Raw genomic sequence first — 25619 nt, 5'->3', positions numbered from 1 at the left:
CCTAATCTCACTTAATCCTCTCAATGAACCCTTACAATGAATGGTGTACTATCATTATCATTCCCATTTTAGAGGTGAGGAGGTTGAGATTTAGAGAGATTCTGTGACTGGCTCAGGGTTACATATCAAATATGGGAAGGAACTGAGATTTGAACTTGAGTAGCCTTCATGACTACACAGTACTTGTCTTCTGAAAACACACAGGCACGCCCTTCTCCTGACTTCTGTTTTCTCCTCCATAAAATGCGATGTGCACTTAAGGCCTTTGTAACCCTTACAGTTCATGGATCTTTATATTTTGTCAGTGTCTTCAGCTGGAATCACCATTTTTCCAGCCAAGGGGAAGAGGAGATGGGCCCTTGCACAAGCATGACTTTGTCTCTTGGGCTAATTACAAATGAAATGGAAGATAATATTGTAGCCAGCACACGATGGGTGCCCCACAAGGTGTCATCCTGAGCAGAGCAGAGAAGGGCAGGAGTCTCACCAGGACCATGAGCACTGGCCTTGTGCATACTGAGTCCTCAAATGCTGATATAGACCCTGAAATCTGTGAAGGACGAGGAAAAAAAACAAAGACAAGGCTCCTAGGTTCTACTGAAGCCCAGCCTGTGCCCGATCTGTGAGAAATGTGAGTCCCAAAGAGCCTGAGCTGCTGGAGCACATTCCCAATGACTCCAAGGCATGATGAGAGCAAAGAAAGTAAGATGTTTGAACTGGGAAAAGATAAAGAGGTCTCAGTGTACTAGGTATTATCCACTGGGCTCAGATACACTGGGCTCAGATACTCTTCACAGCAATGGGGTAGGCATCATGATCTCCGTTTCACAGATGAAAAGACTATAGTTCAGAGACATTAAGCAACATGCCCAAGGACACACAATGAGCAGAGATAAAGCAGGAGAGCAACCAGTGGCAGCTGATTCCACAGCCCCTCACTGAAGCACTATGCCACCCTCCCCCTGGAAGAGGGAGCTCACTCTCTAAAAAGGTGGGCTAACTGCTAGAGGATCCCAGCAGGGGCATAGATACCCTCGAAGCTTCAGAAGCGAATGCCCTGTGCAATGGAATGAATGGGAACATCCATTGGGAGTCGCTGACATGCCCAGGATGCAGGGCATTATTGCAGGTAGAAATGACCACCAGGACAATTGTCCCCAGGATGCCAGGGCCATGGATGGAGAGCAAGAGAGCTGCCTGGGATATTCCAGTAAAAGCTTCCCATATGCACCCTCACACCTAGACACACAGACACAAAGGAACTCATACACACACACACACACAATTGACACATCTCAAGCTTCCTCAATATGGACTTTCCTGCAGAAAGGTAGAATTTGTTGAATAGCCTGTGTTTTTCTTCTCACTGAAGTTCCATTTGTAATGAGTAGTGTTTTGAGTTCTTCTAGATGGGGAAGCAATGCTTGATGTTGAGTGACCTGCTGTAACAGGAGTCCCAGAACCCTAGGTTGGGGGCTTGGGCCAGCAGGTAGCTTCTGTTCTATCACCCTCGGCTTTCCAGACGCTGTCCTGGCAAAAGGGTACTGGCATGGCAGGGAGCCTCCTAGTGCTGTGGTAAAACAAACCAGCTTTGGAATCCCTCTGCCCCAGGGTCAATTCTCTCCCCTTGCACTGAATGACCTGGAATAAGTCCTCACCGGTCAGAGCCTCTGTACCCCATCTACCAAATGGCAGCAGTGGTCCTCAACCCCACCCCCACCCCGGGATGCAGAGCGCTGGGTGAGATAACGCAGATACACCAGTTAGCTTAGTCCCCGACCCAGAGTAAACATGAAGTAAAGGGCGGCTCTAATTTTCATTGGAATACAGAGCATTTTAGCACAGAAAAGGATCAAGCCCATCACAGCCCCCAAAGCAAGAACATCAAAAGCAGAAACTTCAAGATCAATTGGAGATTAGAACCGACACACTGCTCACATAAAAATTAAAAAAAAAAAGTCCAGATGTTGAGGCCGGGGTGGGACAAAAGTGCTGATCCTAATGAACATAATATTCCCAATCATTGAAAGTGAACAACTTAGGGAAACATTTCCGGATGTTCATTAGAACTCAACGGGGTAACTGCCGAAAATTCAGGAGGAAGGACAGGAGTTCATGCCGTGCCCACGAGTCTGCCAAAAGCCTTTCCAACAGCTTGACTCTCAACCACACATCCTTAATTGAAAAAACACCATTTAAAAAGCCATCTGAGAAGGCATTGGCCAGGAAAGGAAAGTCACTTTCCATAGGTCAGCAAAGAAGAATCTAGTCTCTACAGCCAAAGCCTGCCCCCTTCTCCTTTCACCAATTAGTAAAAATAGCCTTGATCTTAAAGCCAAAATAAACTGCTTCCTCTGTATTTTTTAACTTTCCACATATTAGTATTATTTTTTAATATATATTTTTATTGATTTCAGAGAGGAAAGGAGAGGGATAGAGAGATAGAAACATCAATGATGAGAATCATTGATCAGCTGCCACGTCCCCCATCAGGAATAGAGCCCACAACCTGGGCATGTGCCCTGACTGGGAATCGAACTGTGACCTCCTGGTTCATAGGTCAGTGCTCAACCACTGAGCCACACCGGCCGGGCTCTACATATTATTATTAATTATTATAATTAGCTGTGCTTTCTACTGGTAGGGTTCATCAATATGATTATCTAACTCACTACTTCATGTTTTTCAGTTGTATCAATTCTACTGTATCTCATCTATTTTAGTCAATCATTTCAACCAATTATTTTTCGAAACTATTCTTTCCACTGGATTCTGCTTCGTGATTTTCTTCTTCTTTTTCATTTCTATTCTAGTCCCTTACCTAAGCTGGGATCCTTCCTTTGTTTATTTTAACATCTGTGTCTGTTCTAACAATTTTGCTTCATGTATATGCTTAGTCCAGTTTCTCATCGTTTCTTTTGAGGTCATTGTACTCCTTCCTGATAATCTCTAGGTGTCTTCTTATTTTGGTCTGTGAATTCTTAGTCCTCAAAAGTATCTGTCATGCTTCCTACAAAAGGGTGGAAGGTCAAACCCTAGAGTGTGAGCCAAGATGCTTCTAGGAGACAGAATGAGACAAGCCCTAGGGTGGAGAGCTTGCAATCACTCCTCTTGGTCTCACCCACCAAGACATTCTTTTGGCCAAGACTTCACCTTCATGCCTTCAAAAACAAACAATATTGGAAGAAGTTTTGGAGAAATGAAACACATAGAAAGTCAATCACCAGCCTGTTTCCTCAACTCTTCATCCCTTCTGGACTTGCTCTGTCCTAGTTTACACCCTCACCGTGGTCGTGGCTGTTTCCACAGTTATGGGGCACACAATGCCTGTCCTGAGTCAGTGGTAAAGGAAGACAAGGGCAGAAATGTAACTAGTTTTATGTAATTTATCTGAGCACGTGGTCCTCTAACACAGACTGCCATCTCCACCCCCACTCACCGCCCCCCCACCCACTCTCCCCTTTCCCCCACCCCAAACCTACCGCTCAAAGCAGCTTTCCATCTCCCCAGAGCTTTCTCACAGAGCTTTGTTGTATGTTTGGTTGGATGCTGCTGTTTTGCTTTATTTATTTTTTATATTTTCTTGTTTTCCATGCTTTCCTCTATAATTTTTTTTTTAATTGGTTGGGGTTCAGGTTATAGGTGGAGCTGGAAACTTGTGCTAACTCACTATTTTGGGAGGATATGGAAATCTCTTATAGAACTTTGTAGATACAATAAGATCCTATTACCGGAATGACTCCAGAGATTGTCAATCAAAAAAGGATGGTTAAAGGAGGGAATTCTTTTTTAATGATGTATTCATACCTCAAGTATTTCAACATTTAAAAAAACAAACAAAAAATCACACAAAAATAAATAAATAAATAAATCCTGAAAACTCTGCTATTGCTATTAGGAGGCAACCAGTTCTTTTTCTTTTTTCTTTTCTTTTTTTAAGAAAAATAAAACAATAGGAAGAAAGGAAAGTGGTGTAATTTTTGGGATGTTTGGGCTAAGAATTTTTCTTTGAACAGTACTCTGATGATTGGAGTTGCACTTTTTCTTCTTAGCATAAATCATAACCATTTTGCATTATCTAAAATAGCCTATTTCTGTTTCTTTAAAATGGACTGAGAGCCCTCGCCAGTTTGGCTCAGTGGATAGAGCATCAACCTGCGGACTGAGGGGTCCCAGGTTCGATTCCGGCCAGGGGCACCCGGGTTTCGAGCTCGGTCCTCCAGTAGGGGACATGCAGGAGGAGAGAGAATCAGTGATTCTCTCTCATCATTGATGTTTCTATCTCTCTCTCCTTCTTCCTTTCTCTCTGAAATCAATAAAAATAATATGGAATGAGAACTTAAAAATGCTTGTAAATAAATTCTAAATGTTTGATGCATTTTTCAATTACACAACTATCATGACAGCAATATTTTTAAGCATCTCATTTTTATTTCTTTAAACATTCAGTCTAAATTTTCTAAAACAATCCTTTTTCTGCACTCATGTTTCATCAATTTTTAACTTTTAAAAACATATTTTCTTGATAATTTAGTTGCATTAAGTATAACTGGCTGAATAGGTTTGGCAACAAACACAATTTTCTGTTGGTAAGAACACAATGACTTGGAGAAAAGCACAGGATTCTGTAAAATAGCCCTATAGCAATGATACTTGGACATCAGTCAGCAATGTTCAGAGAGAAAGGAAATATGGATATACTCACATCCTCCCATCCCTCTTGCAAGACCGCTGGATGGACATCAGCTAGGAGAGAGTCTACACTACCTCTTCCAGGGTGTAACTTGGGAACCAGCTAATAAGTTAGAGATCTCAATTCAAGGCAGACATTTCTGTGATTTAAATACTTATCCCCATTACGATGCAAGTACTTCTGTGGGAAAGTGATATATTCAGCGATTCTCTCTCTCTCTCTCAGAATGACATAGTCAAATATCAGGGGCTGTCTGTGGGTGAATTCTGAAACTCAACGTCATCTTCATAATAATGTTGAGTCCACGCTTTCCACTCTTGTCCTACAGAGACCCATGACTCGGTATGGGATTGTCACCCTGGTTACTCAGATAACCAAATGTTGCTGCTAAGCTACACTGGGCACAATAGCTTCCCTGCCTAGAGGAGGCATCAACAGAGGGAGCCTGGGAGCAGGCCTCCCTGCTGAGAGGCAGCGGTAAGAACAAGGTCCTAACACTGGCTGCACCACTCACTAGCTGTGTGATTTTAAGCAAGGTACTTGAGCCTTAATTTCACCATATTATGATAAATGAGGGTTTATTCATTCTAATGCCGGTGGTCTTGATACAGCATCTAGAAGGGTTCAGAAATCTGGAGAAGGTGCGGTGCATAAATTAAATAAGAGTCCAGAGACGAAACATGATTTTGGAAGGCATCATGGGGAGCCAGTCAAGACTTAGTTAAAGGAACTAAGTTCTCCTTGTCTCAGGACCCCTTGCTTTTTATTAACACAATTTGTCCTAAGGCAAGGTGGAGATATACACATCCAAGGGCAGGGTTTTCTATACATAATCCATTATCAGATTATCAGGTTTTGGAGAAAATGCCTTTGGCTGTTCAGGTGTTTGGCCAGTAGGGGGCACTAACATGTAGATTAAAATGCCCTTAGCTGTCTGGCAGCAAGCAATCACTTAATGCATCCTTTTCAGGTTTGGGGAAATGCCCTCAGCCATCCACAGATGATTCAGCCCTGCTGACAAGCTGGAATTGGCTTCCGGCATTATTCAACAAATGTTAACTAAGTGCCTGCTACATGTCAGGCACTGGGTTAGATATGGGCATCTGTAATTAACACACATAGTTCCTGCCACTGTTAAGCTTCCGTTTCCAGGGGGGAGCACATATCATTCCAAACTGAGGCAAGAGCTTTGAGGCAGAGTTACAGAATACTATAGGAGAGTATGGGAGAGACTAATTCAGTCGGGAAAGGTTGTGGGTGATAACTGCATTTACCTCCGAGATTCTTGTGAGGATTAAATGAGATTGAGGGGCTGGGCAGTGCCTGGCTTATGGCCAGAGCTCCATAAATGGTCACTGCTTCTGTTATTCAGCCCAGTAAGATGCCAGCCTTGGGGATTGGCGAGTGTATAGATGCCACGTTTCCTGCTCGACATGCCAGTCCTGTCCTGAATCTCTGTGGTTCAGCCTGTCTCAACTACTGACGGTGGGAAAACAACTCTCAGAGAGCGAATGGAGGGGACATGTGTTTAAATGGAGGCAATGAAGAAAGGCCCTGCTATTGCTAATGGGAGGAAACCAGTTCATTTCTGAGAGAGAGAGACAGAGAGAAGAGAGAGAGACAGAGAGAGAGAGAGAGAGAGAGAGAGAGAGAGAGAGAGAGAGAGAGAGAGAGAGAGAGAAAACTAGTGCTGAACAAATGAGCACCTCTATCTTGAACCAAAGTACTCTTGTCTGAGAAGAGCTCTTTGAACAACTTGAGGAAGAAGTGATATAAGTGGGAGGATCTCAGTAATCATTTACAGCCCGTGAAAAGTTATTCTGGCCATTTCATCCCAGCCTCGGGCTCCAACAAATCCGTGTATTCTCCTGAGAGGACCTCTTGCCTAGCTTCACAGCCCAGCTGAGAATCAACACAGGCCAGTTAGTTTGGGCAGAGGCGGGGAGGTGGGGGGTTGGAGGGGAGAGAAAGAGACTAACATTTCCTTCTCTCTGATACTTGTCTTCTTTTTCTTTCTTTTCCATTCAATCCAGAGGCTATTTGAATCTCAAAATGTCAAGGTTAGGAGAAAGATCATCCAATATAGCTATTTTCAAATTCAAGAGAACACTTTTGTCAAATTACATTTTTATCTAAAACCCTAATACAGAAAATGAGAAGACAAAATAATATTTTTCCTAGAAGTGTATCATTTTAGCTTCAATTTATCTCTCAGTGAGTTTTATTGAGGTTCCTTTGATGGATCCAATGAAGTATACTGTGGAATTCAGCATAATGTGAACCAGTTCAATCCTATATTAGCTTCAGCATCTAATTGTTGTTGCTACTGCCATACAGTTGCAAGAAAATTCTGATTCTCACAACCAGGCAATTTGCCAGTAATTATCATTGTAATATTTATATTACAAATAAGAGAAATTCCATTTGACTTAGATTAAGGGGCAAAAAAAGGTAGAAGGGAGCATTTGACAAGGAAAAGTCAAGGGCTTAAAACCGGTCTGCCATGGCAGTAACCAGCTCCCCTCTCTCTACCTCTCAGCTCTGCTCTAAATGGCTTTGCTCTTAAAAAGCTTACCTGTGCTGGAGGGAAGGATGGCCCCGAAGCTCTAGGCTTACATTATAGTTAAAGCTTATGACCTGGGAAGAAAACAATTTTTATCTCCATGAAGTGCTGATAGGAGATAAAATTCAGGGCAGGTGCTGATAGGACACGTGCCCTTCTAAGAAAGGATGGCTACAAGTAAGGAAAACGGGGAACTCCTACTGGCCAGGTCAGGGTCATCTTGCCTTCTTGGTGGGAAGGGAGGTTATGACATCAGCCCCTCCCATCCATGAGGACTGGCTTCCACAGAGAAGAGAGCTCCTGTTAGCAGAACAAAGGGAAAAAGGAAAGTGTGCTAGCAGGACAAAACCCACAGCTGCTACAGCTCGCTCAACTTACACAAGTAGTTGAATATTTAACAATTTTAACAGCTCCCTCTCCAACCTCAGAATGATGGGACAAATCCAGACCCCAAGAGCAGGAATTTTGGGTCTAATGATGAATAGCTAACAACAACCATTCACATTTCTTAATTATTAGATATTGTCTTAGGAGGGATTTGATGAGCAAGGTCTTCAGCCAATTTAAGTTTTCCTTCTTTTGGAAAAACTAGAACACTCTTCAGATGTAACTTGAAACACTCAACAACATGTGTAATTATTAGACATCTCAATTCCTGTTCTGTCAGATAGCCACAAAAGACTTCAAACCTACCTAGTTCGTTCTGTTGTGAATGTTGAGTCCAAAACACAATCTTTCAATTACTTTTAAGGGAGCTTTAGCTGTTCCTACAGGCAAGGCGAAGCTTGAGCCCCACACTGCCATATTGAAACCATTCCGCTTGCTAAAGAAAGCCAGAGCTGTAACAAAAACTTAAACGCATAAATGATCTATGAAATTATATTGTCACAACTCAGCATGTTTTATGTTCTGCTGTTACTACCCAGCTGATCTATGAAGTTATGACAGAGCCTCACCCAGCTTATGCTTGAGAATGGCCTGCACATGTGTTAGAAGAATGTATACATTTGCACAGTTTTAGGCAAGTAGATGAGTGCTGGCCTAAATTATTTCTAAATATTAGTGTAACACCCCAGCCCCACAAGTCAACGAGACTTCCACAAGAATTTTAAATAAATGCAGAGCTCTGGTTCAAAGTTTGCATAAACCATGCAACGTGCATGAAGAGCACACTGGGAGTGTTCCCCACTTTCTACATTGTGGTAGGTAATGCATTTGAGTCTGTTTAGTTTCTACAATTAATTTTGATCAATTTTATTGAGGTATAATTAGCATGCAATAAAACGTGCCCGTTTCAAGAGTATATTTCAATGCGTTTTCCAAATAATTCATTTTAAATGATATTCTAGATTATAATCTTCATCAGTTACATTGGATCTAATCTTTCCCATCTTAAATATATTCTCACTGGCCCTAGCCGATTTGGCTCAGGGGATAGAGCATCAGCCTGTGGGCTGAAGGGTCCTGCGTTTGATTCCCAGTCAAGGGCACATACCTCAATTGCAGGCTCAACCTCCAGCCCTGGTGAGGGCGCATGTGGGAGGCAACCAATCTATAGTCTCTCTCTCACATCTATGTTTCTCTCTGTCTGTCTCTCCCTATTGACCTCATTTTAACTTGATTACCTCTGTGTAACCCTATTTCTTAGTAAACAAGGTCACATTCGGAAGTCCTGGGGGCTAGGACTTTAGCACCTCCCTTCTGTGGGGCACAGTTCAACCCGTGACAACCATGCATAACAGATGACAGAGAATTTTATCTGAAATTGACCCAAAACACATGCAAAAAAATTAGAATGTGATAAATATGACATTTCAAACAAGTTGAGAAAAGAGGGATTACTCAATACACAATGTTTGAACAACCAACCAGGTCGCCTTCTACTCTATCAATAACTAAGTTGTATCAGTACTTTACACATTGGAACTGGTCACTTTCCAGTTCCTGGTTCTAGTCCCTGGGGAAGTCTTGCTGTCCTGTGAGATCTATAAAATACATCAGTATCCTTTCAAATCAATTCACTTTTTTATAAAGGGCCTCCTACCTGGACATTCCTTCTCACAGAAGTTTATATGTTCTTCATAAAAATAAACAAATGAATGAATAGTAAATAAGCAAGCAAACAAAATAAATAACTTTCCTCTCTGTCATTGTACCTTCTTCCCAATTACATCTGGTTTCTCACCTCTACCTGGAAGTAGGTTATTTGAAGTTGATCCGTCCCTTCTGGGTCGTCCATCGTTCTGGGCCTCCCAGAAGCGATCAGTCACAGTAGAAACTGTCCTTTGAGGGCCACTAGGAAGTCTGCAAAGCCATCTAAGATCGCAGCTATTTTAAAACCCAGACATCAAAGTATTTGGATGGTTTCCAGCGTTTCCTGTCTCCCTGCGAACTCCCTTCCAGAAAAGAATCAAGCTGTGGACAGGAGGGAAAAGCACCTTAATTGGACCTCCAATTCTCAAGTCTGCTATTGGACTCCTCACTCCAGAGAGGGGGCTATTTGGAAGCTGGCTTAGTAAAATATTTTTCTGAAAAGTGGTGCACTGTAGGGCAATGCTTAAACCAGACAAAACAGCATTGAAGCTGGTCTCTCTTTCTCTCTCTCTCTCTCTCTCTCTCTCTCTCTCTCTCTCTCTCTCTTTCTCTCTCTCTTCCAGTTTGCTCCTACATTGCCAGTTTTGCTTATCAAACGGCAACAATAGCTTCCATCTATTTGGCACTTATGTGCCTTGCATCTGTACAAAAAGACCCACATGATTACATTTTTGAATTCTCACAGCATCCCCATAAGATAGGTTCTATTATTATTCCCACTTTACAAATGAGGAAACTGAGGCTCAGGGAAGTTGAGTAAATTTCTCAGAGCACACAATTGGGAAGTGACTGAGCTCAGATTTGAACGCAGGCTTGTTGGACTCCAGATTCCGTGTCCTGGGTATTCTAAACCACGGTGTCTAAAGCCGATGGGGGAGAGCTGAAATGAGGGGCACAGGTCTGGGGTGAGACCTGAGGAGTGGTAGGCAGAATGGTGAGCTGGGGATTTGCAGTCCATTGGAAGAAGGCACCGACTTTGCAGCAACAGCCAGTCATAGCTCTGTGGGAAGGGGGCCCAGGGTGGCCAGATTTTCCATCTTCAAAAAGAAGCTTGAAATGTGGATTTTTATATGAAATCTACCAGCCTTTAAATGTTGAGAACTGATTCAAATACTTTTAGGAAAACTTTGTTTTCTGTATTTCTATATTTCAATATTTCTTTGGCAGAAATATTGGCATCTGTTGTCCACTCTTAGGAACTCTTGCTTCCCACTCCCCATGTTTCTTGTGGGAGGAACTTTACCAAGACTACACCTAACTTCCCATCTTTCTCCTCTGATTGGTGCATTTCAGAGAAGGTGTGCACAGCTAATCTCCTTCCTCCTCAGGAGCCTGCCTGCCCACCCATGGGCAGTGTTTCACAGGCTGGGTGGGAAAGTCCATCTATTCAGGGGTGAGATACACACAAACTGTCTTCGTTGTGAACAGAAAGTCATGTTCTCCTTGGTGTATTAGCCTCCTGTGGCTGCTGTAACGAAGTGCTATAAAATGGTGGCTAAAAACAATAGAAATGTCTTCTCACAGTGTTGGAGGGTGGACATGAAAAAATCAAGGCGTCAACAAGGCAGTACTTCTAAAAGTTCTGAGGAAGAATCCTCTTGCCTCTTCCAGACTCTTGTGCCTTCCAACAATTCTTGGTTTCACTCCAATAAATAAAGTCTAGTGTGTCTCTTTCTCTTCTTCTTTTTTTTAAAATATATTTTATTGATTTTTTTTACAGAGAGGAAGGGAGAGAGATAGAGCTAGAAATGTCGATGAGAGAGAAACATCGACCAGCTGCTTCCTGCACACACCCCACCAGGAATGTGCCCACAACCAATGTACATGCCCTTGACCGGAATTGAACCCGGGACCCTTCAGTCCGCAGATCGACGCTCTACCACTAAGCCAGACTGGTTTCGGCTCTTTTTTTTCTTTTTTAATATATTTTATTGATTTTGTACAGAGAGGAAGGGAGAGAGATAGAGTGCTAGAAACATCAATGAGAGAGAGTCATCGATCAGCTGCCTCTTGCACACCCCCTGCTAGGGATATGCCCGCAACCAAGGTACATGCCCTTGACCGGAATCGAACCCGGGTCCCTTCAGTCCCCAAGCCTACGCTCTATCCATTGAGCCAAACCGGTTTCAGCTCTTTCTCTTCTTATAAGGACATCAATGACCTTGAATTTAGGCCTCATTTAATCCTGTGTGACTTCATATAAATTAATTACATCTGGGAAGACCCTGTTGTTATGGTCTCCACTTTCCAAGTTAGGAAACTGAGACACAGAGAAATAAGTTACTCAGATACACAGGTAATAAGTGGGCATAATTATGTAATAATCCAGGATATAGACTCCCTGCCTTTCTCCTCTGATTGGTAAAGAAATTGCTGAAGAACCCTGAAATCTGTGAATATATTAAAGAAAGTATGATAGGGATTACTCCCACTGGCGATAAGGAAAAATAAAGCTGCCATTAGAAGCAAATTCCACTAGGGGGCAGTAGACACATGCATTACCTAGGCAAGACGCTAGCCCATAGAATTTTTTTTAAAGATGTTAAACACTGAAAGTTTTATCGCATATTTTATGCTGATAATTAAGGAAGAAATTAACCCAAACTACTTTTCTAGTTTCCTTCTACTTTAAAGTGTAGACGACTGCTATGAGGATTAAATAGTATATATGTGAAAGTGCCTGGTAAGTTGCCAAGCAACTGAAAGCACTTTATTCCATCAACATTCAATAAACCGTTGTTATTCCCTCCTGTGAGCCAGACGCTGGGCTGCTGCCAGGGGTCAGGGTGTACCAGGCAAGATGTTCCCTGAACAGTAAGAGACAAGGGCCCACCAGGCCATTGTACCACTCTGCGCTCACCCTTACTCTGTGTGAAAAGATCAGAGACGGTTCAGGCACCAGATGGTGGTGGCTGGGTCTGGAGTGGTGGCCGCAGGGACAGAGAGAAGTGGCCAGGTTCAGTGTATGTCTGGAGCAACTGGATGAAAGTGCATTTGAAGAGCACCATGCTAAGCTGTATTAGGGCCAAGTGGCAGAGGAGGGCAGGAGAGGGAGTTCTGCCTGGAGATGACATTGGAAATCAGCTTTAAAATGAAAAAGAGCCTGCCAGACAGATGGAGAGAAGTGGAAAAACACTCCAAGAAGAAGAAATACTCTGGACTAAGCTTCCAGGGCTAGGAATGTCCTTCTGCCCTTGGAGAATGAGAAGAGGCTACCTAGAAAGGCCTGTGGGATGAGATGGAAGAGAAGAGATAGCTATCCGCAGCCCCAAATATTCAACACTGAAGACAAATGGGAGAATAGTTTGTTCCTAAAGGACACCACCTCCTTCAATCACTCCTTCCCAATATACTGCCCTTGAGTAGGGAATTTGGGAATCCCAAGTTATAGATTTTATTCTTTAGCTCCAAAAGGAACTGTTTTGTGACCCCTCCCATCCCCAACACCAACTCCACTATGTCTTTCAGCAAGAAGTTGGTTCAATAGCAAATCAGTCTTGCTAAGCATAAGGTCAATTTTATAGTTTAAAAAATGGAGGCAACAAAGGAGAAGTAGCCCCTATATCAGTTGAAAATACACCTAAATTTCTCCCTTTCCTCAAGGGTCACAGGCTCGATTCTAGTTAGGGGCATGTGCCTTGGTTGCGGGCACATCACCAGTAGGGGATGTGCAAGAGGCAGCTTCAAAAAGTGTTAAGGTCATGAAAAACAAAGGAAGACTAAAAATATGCCAGCAGATAGGATGACCAACTGCAACAGAATGAAAATGGAATCTTGGGTCGTATCCTGGAACAGGAAAAGGGCATGAATGAAAAACAGAATCCAAGTAAAGGCTGTAGTTCAGTTCACTGTACTAATATCCAAGTACTTAGTTTTGACAAATGTACTGTGTTTATATAAGATGTTTAGGTTGGGGGAAGCTGAGAGAAAGGTATACAGAACCTCTCTATGCTGCCTTTATACTCATCTATAAATCTAGAATTATTTTAAAAATTAAAACTTTTCAAAAAGAGACTCTAGCTGCCGTCCCTAACGGGAAATACTGCTGATAGTCCACCCCAATGCCATTATGGACTTGTGCATCATAAAAAAAACTTCAATATTTTTTATCAATCTGATGTGCTTAGGACTGTCATATGGACCAAATATATAATGCTTTTCTTATGAAAAATTTTGATTTATCATGGTAATCTATACATTATTTTCACAGGTTGATATATTTTATCTATACAGCACAATGTTGTATATGACTTCCTTGAAAGTGTTCTTTTGAAAAAGAATTAAGAAATCCAGGTAAACAGGGATAAAAATATTTTAATCATTGAAATACATTGGTAAATTGAGTAGTTTACATTGCAATACTAAGAGGATACACATGTCATCATCAAATTGAAAACTTTCCAAGTATCCTATTACCCATCCTTCACAGGTCCTTGAAATAGTATAGGATTAACATGAGGAGAGGCTGTGACCATTCGAAGGTAGAAAGGGAGACTCAATGGCTATGAAGTGTTTGTAGTCACAGAGCCTGGAACTAAAGGAAACAGGAAGATAATCAAATGTGTCTACCACATGCCAGTTTCAGTCATTTATCTTTAATACTGCAATGTCATACATTGTCCTTAATGAAGGAAATTCTCTGACATTTAAATAAAGCTGAAAACCAAATAGTAAAAAAAGGGAAAGAGATAACAGAAAGAGTCAATTTAACAATTCTACAACTAAAAAAATTAATGTGAAGTAGAAATAGTGAAAGCAGACAAATATATTATTTCAGGTAATTCATCTATTGTGCCTTATTATCTTCAGTTACAAATAGAAGAAGGACTTGGTTATATAAAAACTATCAAAAAAGCATCCGTGAAAAGACGTCATCTCCATGGGCCGGGCTGAGTGGCCAGGGTGGGAAGGCTGCAGGCGCAGAGCAGGCTGGCGGGGCAGCAGTCTGTAGCTCGTCTTTCGTAGGTGGACCGCGGAGAGTTCCATATGCAGGTGTACTGTCTAACTAGGTCCTTTCCAGTAGCACATGGTTCCCTATGCACCCATGGCTTTAACCACAGACTTAAGAACTCTGGGGAGGTTGGGGAGGCAGGTGACTGTTTAGAATTTCCTTGGAAATGTCTGCACATTACAGCGTCTCTAAATCTTGATGAACAAGCTCTGAAGATAACAAAGAGAAATCATTAGCAAGCTTGAAAAGGTACAATGTCAATAAAAATATATCAGCTGCCTGGCCGGCATGGCTCAGTGGTTGAGCATTGACCTATGAACCAGGAGGTCATGGTTTGATTCCCGGTCAGGGCACATGCCTGGATTGTGGGCTTAATCCCCAGTGTGGCAAGAGACAGCCAATCAATGATTCTATCTCATCATTGATATTTCTATCTCTCTCTCCCTCTCCCTTTCTCTCTGAAATCTTCCTCAGATTGCTATATTGGTTCCACAGCAATCTGAAGGTCTATCAATTATTTACTGGTTTTCTTTTAAGTAAAACACACGTTCAACATTCACTTACTATTTATTTAAGACTTAATGCATAGCCAGCACAGCGCTAATCACTGACTTATATAAAGACACAAAGTCAGGTAGAAGAGAAGACTCATAAACTTACAATTAAAACATATCATAATAACTCCCCAAACTAGCTGCATCACCCAAGTTAAAGTACAGACTGCTCAGCCTCAGCCCCATCCCTTCCCTACTTGGGCAGACTCCTGGGAGGGGTCCTGCCATCCACATTATGTCAAAGGTGAATGCTGACGTAGCTAGCTAGCCCATCCATTGGCATCTGAGAGCCATCCCTTGAGCTCCTCTGTACTGGCACCACTCCACATACTTAAGTGGGCATAACCTTCACCATCGAGTCATCTGTAGAAAAACTACATGTTCGTATGATATAAGTATTCTTAAAAGATTCTGAAATCACTCCCCAATTTGCTTCAAAAAGCACCCAAGTCAACTTTGAACTTTGGTCATGAGTGAGTTCTGTGGCTTTATTTCAAAAGAGATTTTACATGTGAAGCCACAAAAACTTGTTTCCACTCCTCTGCATACAATGTCTTTCTTTCCAAAGAACAGAGTTCTCATCAGGGTTTCTGCCCAGTAGTTTAAGCCCGAAAGCCATGGGTTCAGCTGTGTTACAGATAAGCACGGCATGGATGCTTAGCAACCAGGGAAAACTGACAGTCTTTCAACTTAGGAAACGTTGCAGGTAATTCAAAGGAGGCCAAAGAAGAAACCAGGATCAAGCCGGTTGTGTAGAAACAGGGAAAACTGAGAAGAGAGACAGATGGCAATAAAATAACATACATTTACAGCTATTGTAAGGAAATATTCTAGCCAGTTGTCTAAAGTTAGGTGGGCTGGCTTGCGAGCAACAATGCTAAATTGTTATCAGGGAATTTTAGGTGCACACACAAAATTTAGCAATCATCTTGCCTCCCCTGAGAAAACTAAAAGTGAGAGAAGCTAAAGGATTTGTCTAAGATCCTGTGTTAACAGAGCTACGGAGTCACCTAATACCTGTCTACGTGGAACCTTTTCCCACTCTATTCCCTTGCTTTTTAAATACACCCTGTTTTCTCCCCGCCCCCCGCCCCTCTCTAAAAACATGTCCTTGGGTGCGGATTTTTAAAGAAAAAAAAAGGGGGGGGGGGATAATTTGCCCAGCTCATAAGTGAAAGAGGTTGAATTCAAACCCATGGCTGTATGGCTCCCTAAAGAGAATGGGCTACCTCAGGAATCTCAAGAGACAGAGCATTGCTGATCACTGGAGGTTCAAGAGGCCAGATGTTATCCAGCATGACGGAAAGGCAGAGGGAGCCACACATCAAATGTGTTGTCAGAGCAGGTGGGCTGAGGCTCTTGCCTCTACTGAAAGGCTGCTTGGTAAGTTTCAGAGGTAATAAATGAAGTTATTTTCACCTGTTCGTGTTCACCTTATTATAATTCTAACTCCAAGCTCTTCGCCAGGACCCCAGGTCCACGGTGCGACAATGTTTTCTTCTGTCTACGTTGAGCATGCTTTATGACATCCAAGCAGTAAACTGGGCCTATGATTTTACTATTCCTTGCCACATAACTTGTCACTGATGGATTGCCCATCTCCACTGAAGTTCTGGTACTGAGACATCTCTTCTAAGTACATTAACTAACTCCTGGCTGTTGTCAAACACTTAATGTTGATCCTAACTGAAACCCCAGCCCCAGCCTCTCTAGTCTCTCCCTGACTTTCTAAGGTCCTAGCCCCTTAATGTTGTAGGCAATGAAGAGTGAAATCTCACTGTTCTTGGTAAACACTTGGCTTCCTTCTATTAAATGAATTAAGTTTCAGTTGAAAGAAAATAAAAAATATTTTAACACCTGAAAAGAGTCATTAAAGACTCTTTACAATAAAACATGTTCCGTTCCATAGATTTACGTACAAGATGAACCAATTCCCTAATATTGAAGTCCAAGATTTTTAGAAATACATAATAAAATAGTATCTATAGTTCATTCATCAAGGCTAAGTAAATATCCAATTACTTAGAAAAATATACAGTACCTCTTGATTATTGTCATGTTATTTTCTTCTAATCTTAAAGAGAAAATTAAGAAAAGTTAAATATTTAGAACATATTCTAGTTTCTTATAAAACCACAAAGAATCGTGACATACATTATTTACTAATTCAAATCATAAAGTAGAGAAACAGCAATGAGGAACAAATAAATAACGTATGCTAAAATTAATGTCATACAGCCTTGTGTGCACAATAGATATACCAGTATTAACGGCTCTTTAAAACTCATAAGACAACTGTGCAGTGCCTATAAAATCAGCACTCTTTACCACAACCCTCACTTAAAAGTTTACTTAAGCAAGAAGCTATCTGTAAGATTGCAGTCACACCTATTATCAAAAGCACTATGTTCACCCCACAATTACTAGTGCTGTTAACCTTTCTTCATTTAATTGTACAATAGGCAGTTACTTTTCCTCTCATCACCAGACTGATTATCTTGTATGCCTTACATATAAGAATTTACTTGTATGTTCTACAAAAAAAACCCATAAACTGAAGGATACATTACCTTCCATTTTCACACTGATCAACACTGAAATTAATTAAAAATGAAACATACCAATACCCCTGGAGCATAACCACAAACAGAGGCTAAATTATGACTCTCATCACATGAGTGGTAATTTCAACAAATGATTCCAAAGAACAGATACATGTTTCCCTGCTACTCAGTAATATGTGGATTGAGTCAAGCAGGCTGAAATTTAAATTTCATATTTTTCACAAAACACAAAATGTATCTTTAGACAAAATAAACATCACGTGATTTTACTTACTTTTTCTAACTGTCTTTGTTGGATTAGATACCATGTTGACAGCTTCAGATGGGAGACCAACATACACTCCTCCGTAGTTTCTTCAAGGAGCAGATATAGAAAAATCAGGCCAATTTCAATGGAACTTTATATTTGAAGAAAGCAATAGAAGCATGGAATAATTCAAACAATTACAGAATTATTAAAATAACTCATGCTTTTTCAAAAGTAGAATTCAGACTGTTATTGCCCTTGGGAATGCAATTTTTTTCTACTAAAAGAAGCTACATAAATAAAAGAAAGCTGTATTGAGTTAGTAGAAATTTTAGATATTTTACTTACAATAGGAAAGAAAAAAAGAAATATAGAAATAAAAATCAGTGGAGTGACGTAACACTTATCAAGAATTCCCAGAGGCCAAAGTGATATTCGATGCTATCGACACGCAAAAACGTATCAGCTATAGGTAGACATAATTATAAAATTCCAAGACAGAGAGCTAAGGAGTAATGAAAGCAGGGAGAGTGAACCAGAGGAAGAATGGGGGGATGGAGAAGGCTGAGAGAATAAAGGGAGGTCACCTGGAAACTACTACAGGCCACGTGCACAGGACAGAAACCAAATTTGCTTGAAAGAGGCAAAGATAATGAACCCTGGGCAAGTTCTTTTCCAGATCACATACTCCATGCCAAAATGTTGTCTTGGTTGAATCTCTACTCTATTGGTAGTGTGCTACAGTGTTAAATTAAATTTGTGAGTTAAATTAAAGCACATTAAATTACATCCATGAGATGTGGCCAAAATTATTCAAATTAAAGCCAGCTTAAGTATTAAACATACCTCCTCTTGTCATCTTCTGTTAACGAGTCTTCTGTTCTGAAAGATCAAAAACATTTGTTATGAGCGGTTTGGTTATATAGTCAGAGATTTCATTTTTGGTTATGAGAAAAGGGACAGTGAGTTAAAGTCTATTTTATTTCAAGTTCTTCCATCAAGTATCTCTGTTACACAGTGTTCTGGCTCTGCCTCAATCATTCATACACTAAAAAAAAATGGATGATTTTCTACTTAACAAACTATGCAAACCCAGCAAATGCCAGAAAGCTCAACTGCAAACAAAATTAAATGCTGAGGGCAGCCAACATTGGGAAGAGCACAGAAATGAGGTGTCAGGAAGCCCGGGTTCTTCTCTCAGCTGTGCCACCCGCCCCCTGTGTGACTGGCAGGCTGTGGGCAAGTGGCCCACCAGTATCTCATTTGTAAAATAAAGTGGTCGACCAGATGGCTCCAAAGATCCTTTCCAGGGTCCTAATACATTATGACTTTGTGTTTCTCATGCCAGTTCAGTGGAGCAACTCCAGGTATGAAGTATTTCTTTAATGCAAAAAGAACTCATGTCAATTAGTTTTTATCTTAAAAAAAAAAAAAAAAAAAAAAAACCACAACTCCCACCATTTCATACACGATCTACTGCAAAGAGAAGGAGGAAATGTTTAACGGGAAGTTTATAGAAGGAATCACTACTGTAAAATTCACAGCCCCTTTCCCGGTATAAGGGGAACCCATATTCTGCTAGAATTCCTTGGCATATTTCTAAGAGGATTAGGAAGCTTTCTTTGAAACACTAGTTAGCATACATACTTTACTTTTCTGAAAGAAAAGAAAAACTCAACAAGAACCAAATATATCTGGCTGAACTCAACCTACAATTCTTAGGGGCTTCAGTCAAAAAGAAAAGCAGCCTGGATGGCATGGCTCAGTGGTTGAGTGTTGACTTATAAACCAGGATCACGATTCAATTCCAGGTCAGGGCACATGCCCAGTGTGTGTTGTGCAGCAGGCAACCGACCAGTGATTCTCTTTCATCACTGATGTTTCTATCGCTCTCTCCTCCATTCTTCTCTGAAATCACTAAATATATATTAAAAATAATAATTAAAAATTTTTAAAGAAGAAAAGTAAACTGAAAATATCTAAATAGCTTCACCAAATCTTCTAATTCTAGGGACTGTCTAGGAACTAATTGTGGGTTCACCCACTTTAAAGCTGTAAGTATTCCGAATGCATATGCACGTGAGATTTTACTTCATTGCAACAGCCAGTAAGTGCCAGTCTATAAAGGAGGGGCTTGTAAAGGTGGCAATTATCTGTTGCACATTGGCCATGCCCACAGCTGATACTCCAATTGAGTGCAAGATCCGCTGGAGGTCTCATTGATCCAACTGAGCACATAACCTGCCCTGGCCAGATAATTACCAACTTCATTTCTTCTTGCTCAAGTTGGGTCAGTTTTTAATTCAAAGGTGTCAAAGTCATACCGGATTAAAAATGGTGTTATGCTCATCGAAGTGGCATAACAAAGTGTTGTTTACTCCTTGTAATTAAAATGGATTTATAACTTGTTAGAATACGTAATAGGAAAATGATGGTGACAAACTTGTTCAAGATTATTAGAAAGGTTTAGTTGGTCCTGGGTGATGAAGGTTATCATAAAATTATTTTTGAAGCTGTATGTAACTGATAGATTTGGACATATTTTCTGCCATAGCTAACCTTGTCATATCCAGTTATATATCTGTTTATTTTAATTCTTTTCCTTCTTAGTTCTGCTTAAGGAGAGTCAAGGTTCTAAAATATATTTTAACTTCCCCAAATATAACAAAATCACAAATAATTTTATTGTTATATATTAATTATTCAATATCCTAAAAACCTAATCTGTATTCATATGTGTCAGTAGTTTGTAATGGCATTCAATTAAAAATTTTATTCATTCTTAAAAAAATAATCAATAACCTTACATATCTAACTGGCAGGAAGTTATCATGTAGCTACCATATTTATTGGATAATAAATTAAGCTTCAGATATAATACAAAATGTGAAAAAATACTGATACCTATAAGATGTCTATTCTTTTAAACCTTCAAATAATTTATAATGCCTGTCTTTGCACATATGCCCCCATGTATAAGATTGCTGCTTGCCAAAACAGGTTTGGCTCAATGGATAGAGTGTCAGCTTGGGGACTGAAAGGTCCCGGGTTCGATTCCGGTCAAGGGCATGTACCTTGGTTGCGGGCATATCCCCAGTAGGGGGTGTGCAAGAGTCAGCTGATCGACTCTCTCTCATCGATGTTTCTAACTCTCTATCTGTCTCCCTTCCTCTCTGTACAAAATCAATAAAATATTTTTTTAAAAAAAAAAAAAGATTGCTGCTTCACCCATTCCTTCCACAAACAATTATCCTGCAATATGATGACTAGAGACCAAAGACTAAATGGGCAAATATGGCATCATCAGTGAGTCCCTCTCATGTGTCAGGTACAGTATGAGGCACTTCAGACCATCAGTGCTATTCCTCACAACAACTCGGAGAGTTCCGACCTGAGGAAATAGGTTCAGAGAGCCATGTTATTAATACACATGCAAGACCAACAAGCAAGACCAACAGTGACCTCATGCCCCTGCCACCAAAGCCACACTCTGCATTCTAACCTCCCACTCTAATCCGCCTCTCAAATAGGAAGACGTAAATGTAAATAACACTTCCAGTGACAAACCAACAAGGTGGCTTCCCCTAAAGTGGAGCTCCTTCCCACTCTATCAAAAGCCTGAGCATCACCACTGGCTCACAGCCTGCTGTGCGACTGTCCCTGTTAGTGCTACATTATTTCCTCTAATCCTCACTACTACCCTGCAGGACAGGTGTTGGCCACATTTTAAAGATGAAAAACCAAGCTCTGAATGGTTGAGTAACATACCCAGAGTTACACACCAACGTAATAGAGTCAGAATTCAAATACAGGCTAGTGTGATTCCAACTCCTGCTCCATAAACCGTGAATCCACGCTAATTCAAACCAGAGAAGCACCCCATCTCCAAAGCTGGGTCTTCCCAATTTGTACCATCCCACTGAGGAAAGAGGAACCAAGATGGCAGAAGAGTCAGGCAATGTTTCGTCAGCATTAGGAGAAACCTCTAGCAGCTGCCATGGACAATCCATCTTCCTAGAACTTGACAAATTGCTACAGAACTCATTTTTATCCAAGAACCAAAGTTGCTTTGATCAGATGTTACATTAGAATTTATCCACCTGAAAAATCAGATCCACACAGAGAATCAGTCGGAAATGATAGCTGGTCCAATGTAAACTAAACCCGCCCTAGCCAGTCTGGCCCAGTAAACTGGGTGTAGGCCTGTGGACTGAACAATCCCAGGTTTGATTCCGGTCGAGGGCACATCATCGTTGGTATTTCTACCACTCTCTCCCTCTCCTTTCCTCTCTGAAGTCAATCAAAAAATATTTAATGAATAAAGTGAACTAAATCCCCTGTGAACAGATAGGTCCAAGCCATTGTGTTTTGCTTCCCGAGGACCAAATGCTTGCTCTGATCATGTCTAAGAGGGCAGCACACTACCAGCTGGGATGACGTGGTCTGGCCCCAACTCCACAGGCTGTGGCCTCAGGAAGAAGAAATGGCAGCAACAAAGCTTCCGGTTAAAGGAAGGCCCAGAACTGTTGAGCCGAAAGCCCTGAAAAACCGGTGGAATAGCCATAAGGTTTCTATTGGTGCATGCAAGAGCCACAAAATCCTCCTCCTGGTGTGGGGGACTAGCTTTTCTAAAAGATCGGAGAGTTATTTTATATTTTAAAGTATTTTATTTTTCTAGAGTACAAGCCTTCCTTTTCACTAGATTATAATATGTTGGGCCTTTCATTTTTAAAAATAATTTATTATTTTTTTCAATCACAGTTGGCATACAATGTTGTATCAGTTTCAGGTGTACAACCCCGTGATTAGACATGCATATAATTTATGAAGTGATCACTCCAATAAATCTGTACCCATCTGACACCATACACAGTTACTGCGATATTACTGACTGTATTCCTTTTGCTGAACTTTACCTCCTCCTGACTGTTTTGTAACTACCAATCTGTACTTCTCCATCCCTTCATCTGAAAGGCTCTTTCTTGTTGGTATGGGAAGAGGATACCATCGTGAGGCAGTTCAAAACAGGGGGGTTAAGTTTATCGGACCATTAAGCAACTGAGCAAGAAACTTAAGTCTTGGGGATTCTTATCCCTGGGAGAGTCTCAGGTCGGGAATGACGCCCTGGCTGTCCGAACACTGGGGCTGCACGTCTGGACACCATTTTAAGATATCATTGCGCTTGTTTCCTCTCCCAAAATGCTTTTTGAAAGATTTTGTTATCAACCGGCCTTCACAGCGAATGCACTGATGTTTTCTTAGACATACAGATGCCAAAGGGAGCTCGTGATGAGGCCGGGATATCCCGGCTCCCACCGGGAGCTGCTGTAACGGAATTGGTGGGCCTGTGCGGCATCAGTGTGGGCACATGCAGGCTTCCGTTCCGTTTCTGAGGGAATGGCATTGGCCCATCGTGGTCCTTCTCCGGCCTCACAACCGCAGAACGTTCAGGTGAGGACCCCGCTGAGGCCAGCGCCTCCCCACCAGGGAGCTCTGGGATGAGCCAGTGTGCTTCCCTGAGGACTTGATTATTTTTCTTTCCTGGTCACTGCAGCTTTAGTGGGAGAAGGGTGGCCACTGGGTGGCCTGCAGCTGTGACGGCTGGTGGATTATAAAATCTGTTCCCCAAACCATGAAGGGGCAAGGAGGGAGAACAGAACACAAAGCCACACCTCCCGGCTCGGGGTGAACAGCGGCATGGACAATCTAGAGAAAGTCCTCAGAAACAGGCCTCTTGACTCCACTTTGTGCCGGTGCTGGAGCAGATCGGGGAAAGGCAGCGAACGAGATGACCTCACCCGAGAATCTTCCCTTAGAGAGGAGAGCCCAGAGATTAAATTATTCCGCGCTGGAACAGATCAAGTGAAAACGAGGCCAGCTCACAGCAGATGAACTGGAAAAGAGGCCAAATGCTCTGCTGTTCTTGATAACACTACTCAGGGGTAACGGGTCCAAGTACCGCTATGACTCAGCCGCCCATAAGCTTGCTCCCTCAGAAAAGGAGCAAGTGGACTGGACAGACATCAGCCAGGATGAACCTCCTCGGGGTAATGCACTCCTAAGTAACAGTTCTAACAGCGTTCAGGAGTCCAGGCCCAGACACCAACAAGCAGAGGCGCTGAAGATGAGAAATGCTGAAGAATGAGGAATCTACCGCAAACGGGGAAGACGCCTTGAGAATAAGGCTTCTACCAAGAGAACCAAAAACATAGGGTTATAGGAGGCAAGGGACCAGGTACCATACACCAAACCACCTCAAAGTAAAAAGTGAAAGGTAACTTTTCCCAGGTTCCCTCTCCACTCCCCTGCCCCGGCCCCAAGGTCACCGCTAGGGAGCCAAGGGGGCTCAATGAGGGGGGAAGGAAACTAGCACAAATTCCCAAAGGCTCAAGGGTGACCCAGAACAGCCACGTGGCACACCAAGGCAACACGTGCTCTTGCGAGACATGTGCTGGGCATGAAGCTACGTCTCTCACCACCAAGTGCCCACCCGCTACTCTGTGATGCTGGGGCTGGTTCTGAAAATCACACTTTCCTCTGCCATCTGGCTCCCTGGCAGACTCCACCAAGGAGATGCTGGAGATCAAATGCAAAGGAGGAAAAGGACTAGAATCCTTCTAATCTTTTCTAAAGATTCTAAATCTAGGATTTTGTCCAGCTTGGGTGCTGCTCTTGTCAGCATCCCCAGCAGCTGGTTTCCGTGTCCTGAGCAGGACCCTTTACTCTCCTTTTCTGGTCACTACAGCTCAAGTGGGGGATGGGGGCAGAGGCTACTTAGTGGCCTGCGGCTGAGATCACTGAGGGATTTCAAGAGTCAGATGCATCGCCGAAACCAGTTTGGCTCAGTGGATAGAGCGTTGCTCTGTGGACTGAAAGGTCCCAGGTTCAATTCCCGTCAAGGGCATGTACCTTGGTTGCGGGCACATCCCCGGTAGGGGGTGTGTAGGAGGCAGCTGGTCGATGTTTCTCTCTCATCGACATTTCTAGCTCTCTATCCCTCTCCCTTCCTCTCTGTGGAAAATCAATAAAATAAAATAAAAAGTCAGATGCATCATCTCCAATCTGGAGCACCCCATCTTCTCAGCAGCAACCAGGTAGCACTCTCTCCTCCACATCTGGGCCCCAGCCCCTGAGAACCCCTCTTCTTCCAGCTCCTAGATGTTCATAACCCCAACCTCTTTCCTCTGTCACTCCAGCCTGAGCTCAGGTAGCCTCTTCCCGCTATTACTAGTTCTGTTCATCTCGGCCTTCCTTTCTGACATTTTCAATCCTCCAACATCTGCTTAACCAAGTCCTCACAGTGCATTCTCTGCCAGAATGGTTCATGACTTCTCTTAATATATCAGTTGGCAGCAAGAATGGGCTTCATTCCACCCACCAAACCCGTCTCACTAACACATCTAAAGTACTTGTCACTTTCTATTCATCAAGTCCACTTACATACATTGGATCAGTATGATGTGCTGTGCAGAACAGAGGCTGGGACACAGAGGCAAGACTGATGGTATACTGTCAGCCATGCCAGGAATAGCAAGCTGCTCCTGGTAATCTTTGCAGACTGGCTCAGAGATAAAGGATTTGCCAGACCAAAGGGTGCATAACAGAAGCCAGGGCTCTGCTGGTTATTTTCAATGAAGATGCCATATCTTGTACAGCAGCTGAAACTGAAATCACCTCTTCATGAGATTAACAATACTCCTAAATCACTCTGTAAAATAAGTCTGCCTTCTGCACAGGCCACTCAGGCAAGTTGAATGGGGACAGGAGGGGATCTCCATGCCTTTGTTTTCCCAAGTCTTTTGTGAGGACACTAACTTCTGAAATTCCCCCAGGGATGCAGTCTTCTTTTGTTTATTATCCTGGTAGGGAGGGGAAATCCCATTGGCTTCCACTTAGCCTTTCCTACCAAGACAGCCTTACGTCACCAGCCAGAGGGCCAGTGTGGAGAGTTAG

General features: G+C 42.2%; 1 protein-coding gene across 5 annotated transcripts in view; it reads right to left on the bottom strand.

Annotated features, from left to right (window-relative positions):
- Positions 1-13644: 13644 nt before the first annotated feature.
- Positions 13645-25619, bottom strand: part of LOC311620617 (overexpressed in colon carcinoma 1 protein) — a 32761-nt gene continuing 20786 nt past the window's right edge. For 3 of the 5 annotated variants that reach the window (XM_084880154.1, XM_084880155.1, XM_084880153.1), the window contains 4 exons: positions 18513-18548; positions 17694-17817; positions 16897-16929; positions 13645-14510 (listed from right to left, as the gene is read on the bottom strand). In XM_084880154.1, coding sequence (XP_084736280.1) covers positions 16915-16929; positions 17694-17817; positions 18513-18548 — 175 coding nt within the window. In that variant the 3' untranslated portion in view covers positions 13645-14510; positions 16897-16914. Of the gene's footprint in view, positions 14511-16896; positions 16930-17689; positions 17818-18512; positions 18549-25619 lie in introns of all 5 variants that reach the window. The other 2 variants (XM_084880156.1, XM_084880157.1) reach the window with 2 other exon arrangements.

This window comes from Pipistrellus hanaki (assembly GCF_964339955.1).
Source record: "Pipistrellus hanaki genome assembly, chromosome: 3".
In the NCBI taxonomy this organism is placed as follows: domain Eukaryota; kingdom Metazoa; phylum Chordata; class Mammalia; order Chiroptera; family Vespertilionidae; genus Pipistrellus; species Pipistrellus hanaki.
The sequence above is the reverse complement of the archived record's forward strand: the minus strand, read 5'-3'. Positions and strand labels throughout refer to the sequence as shown.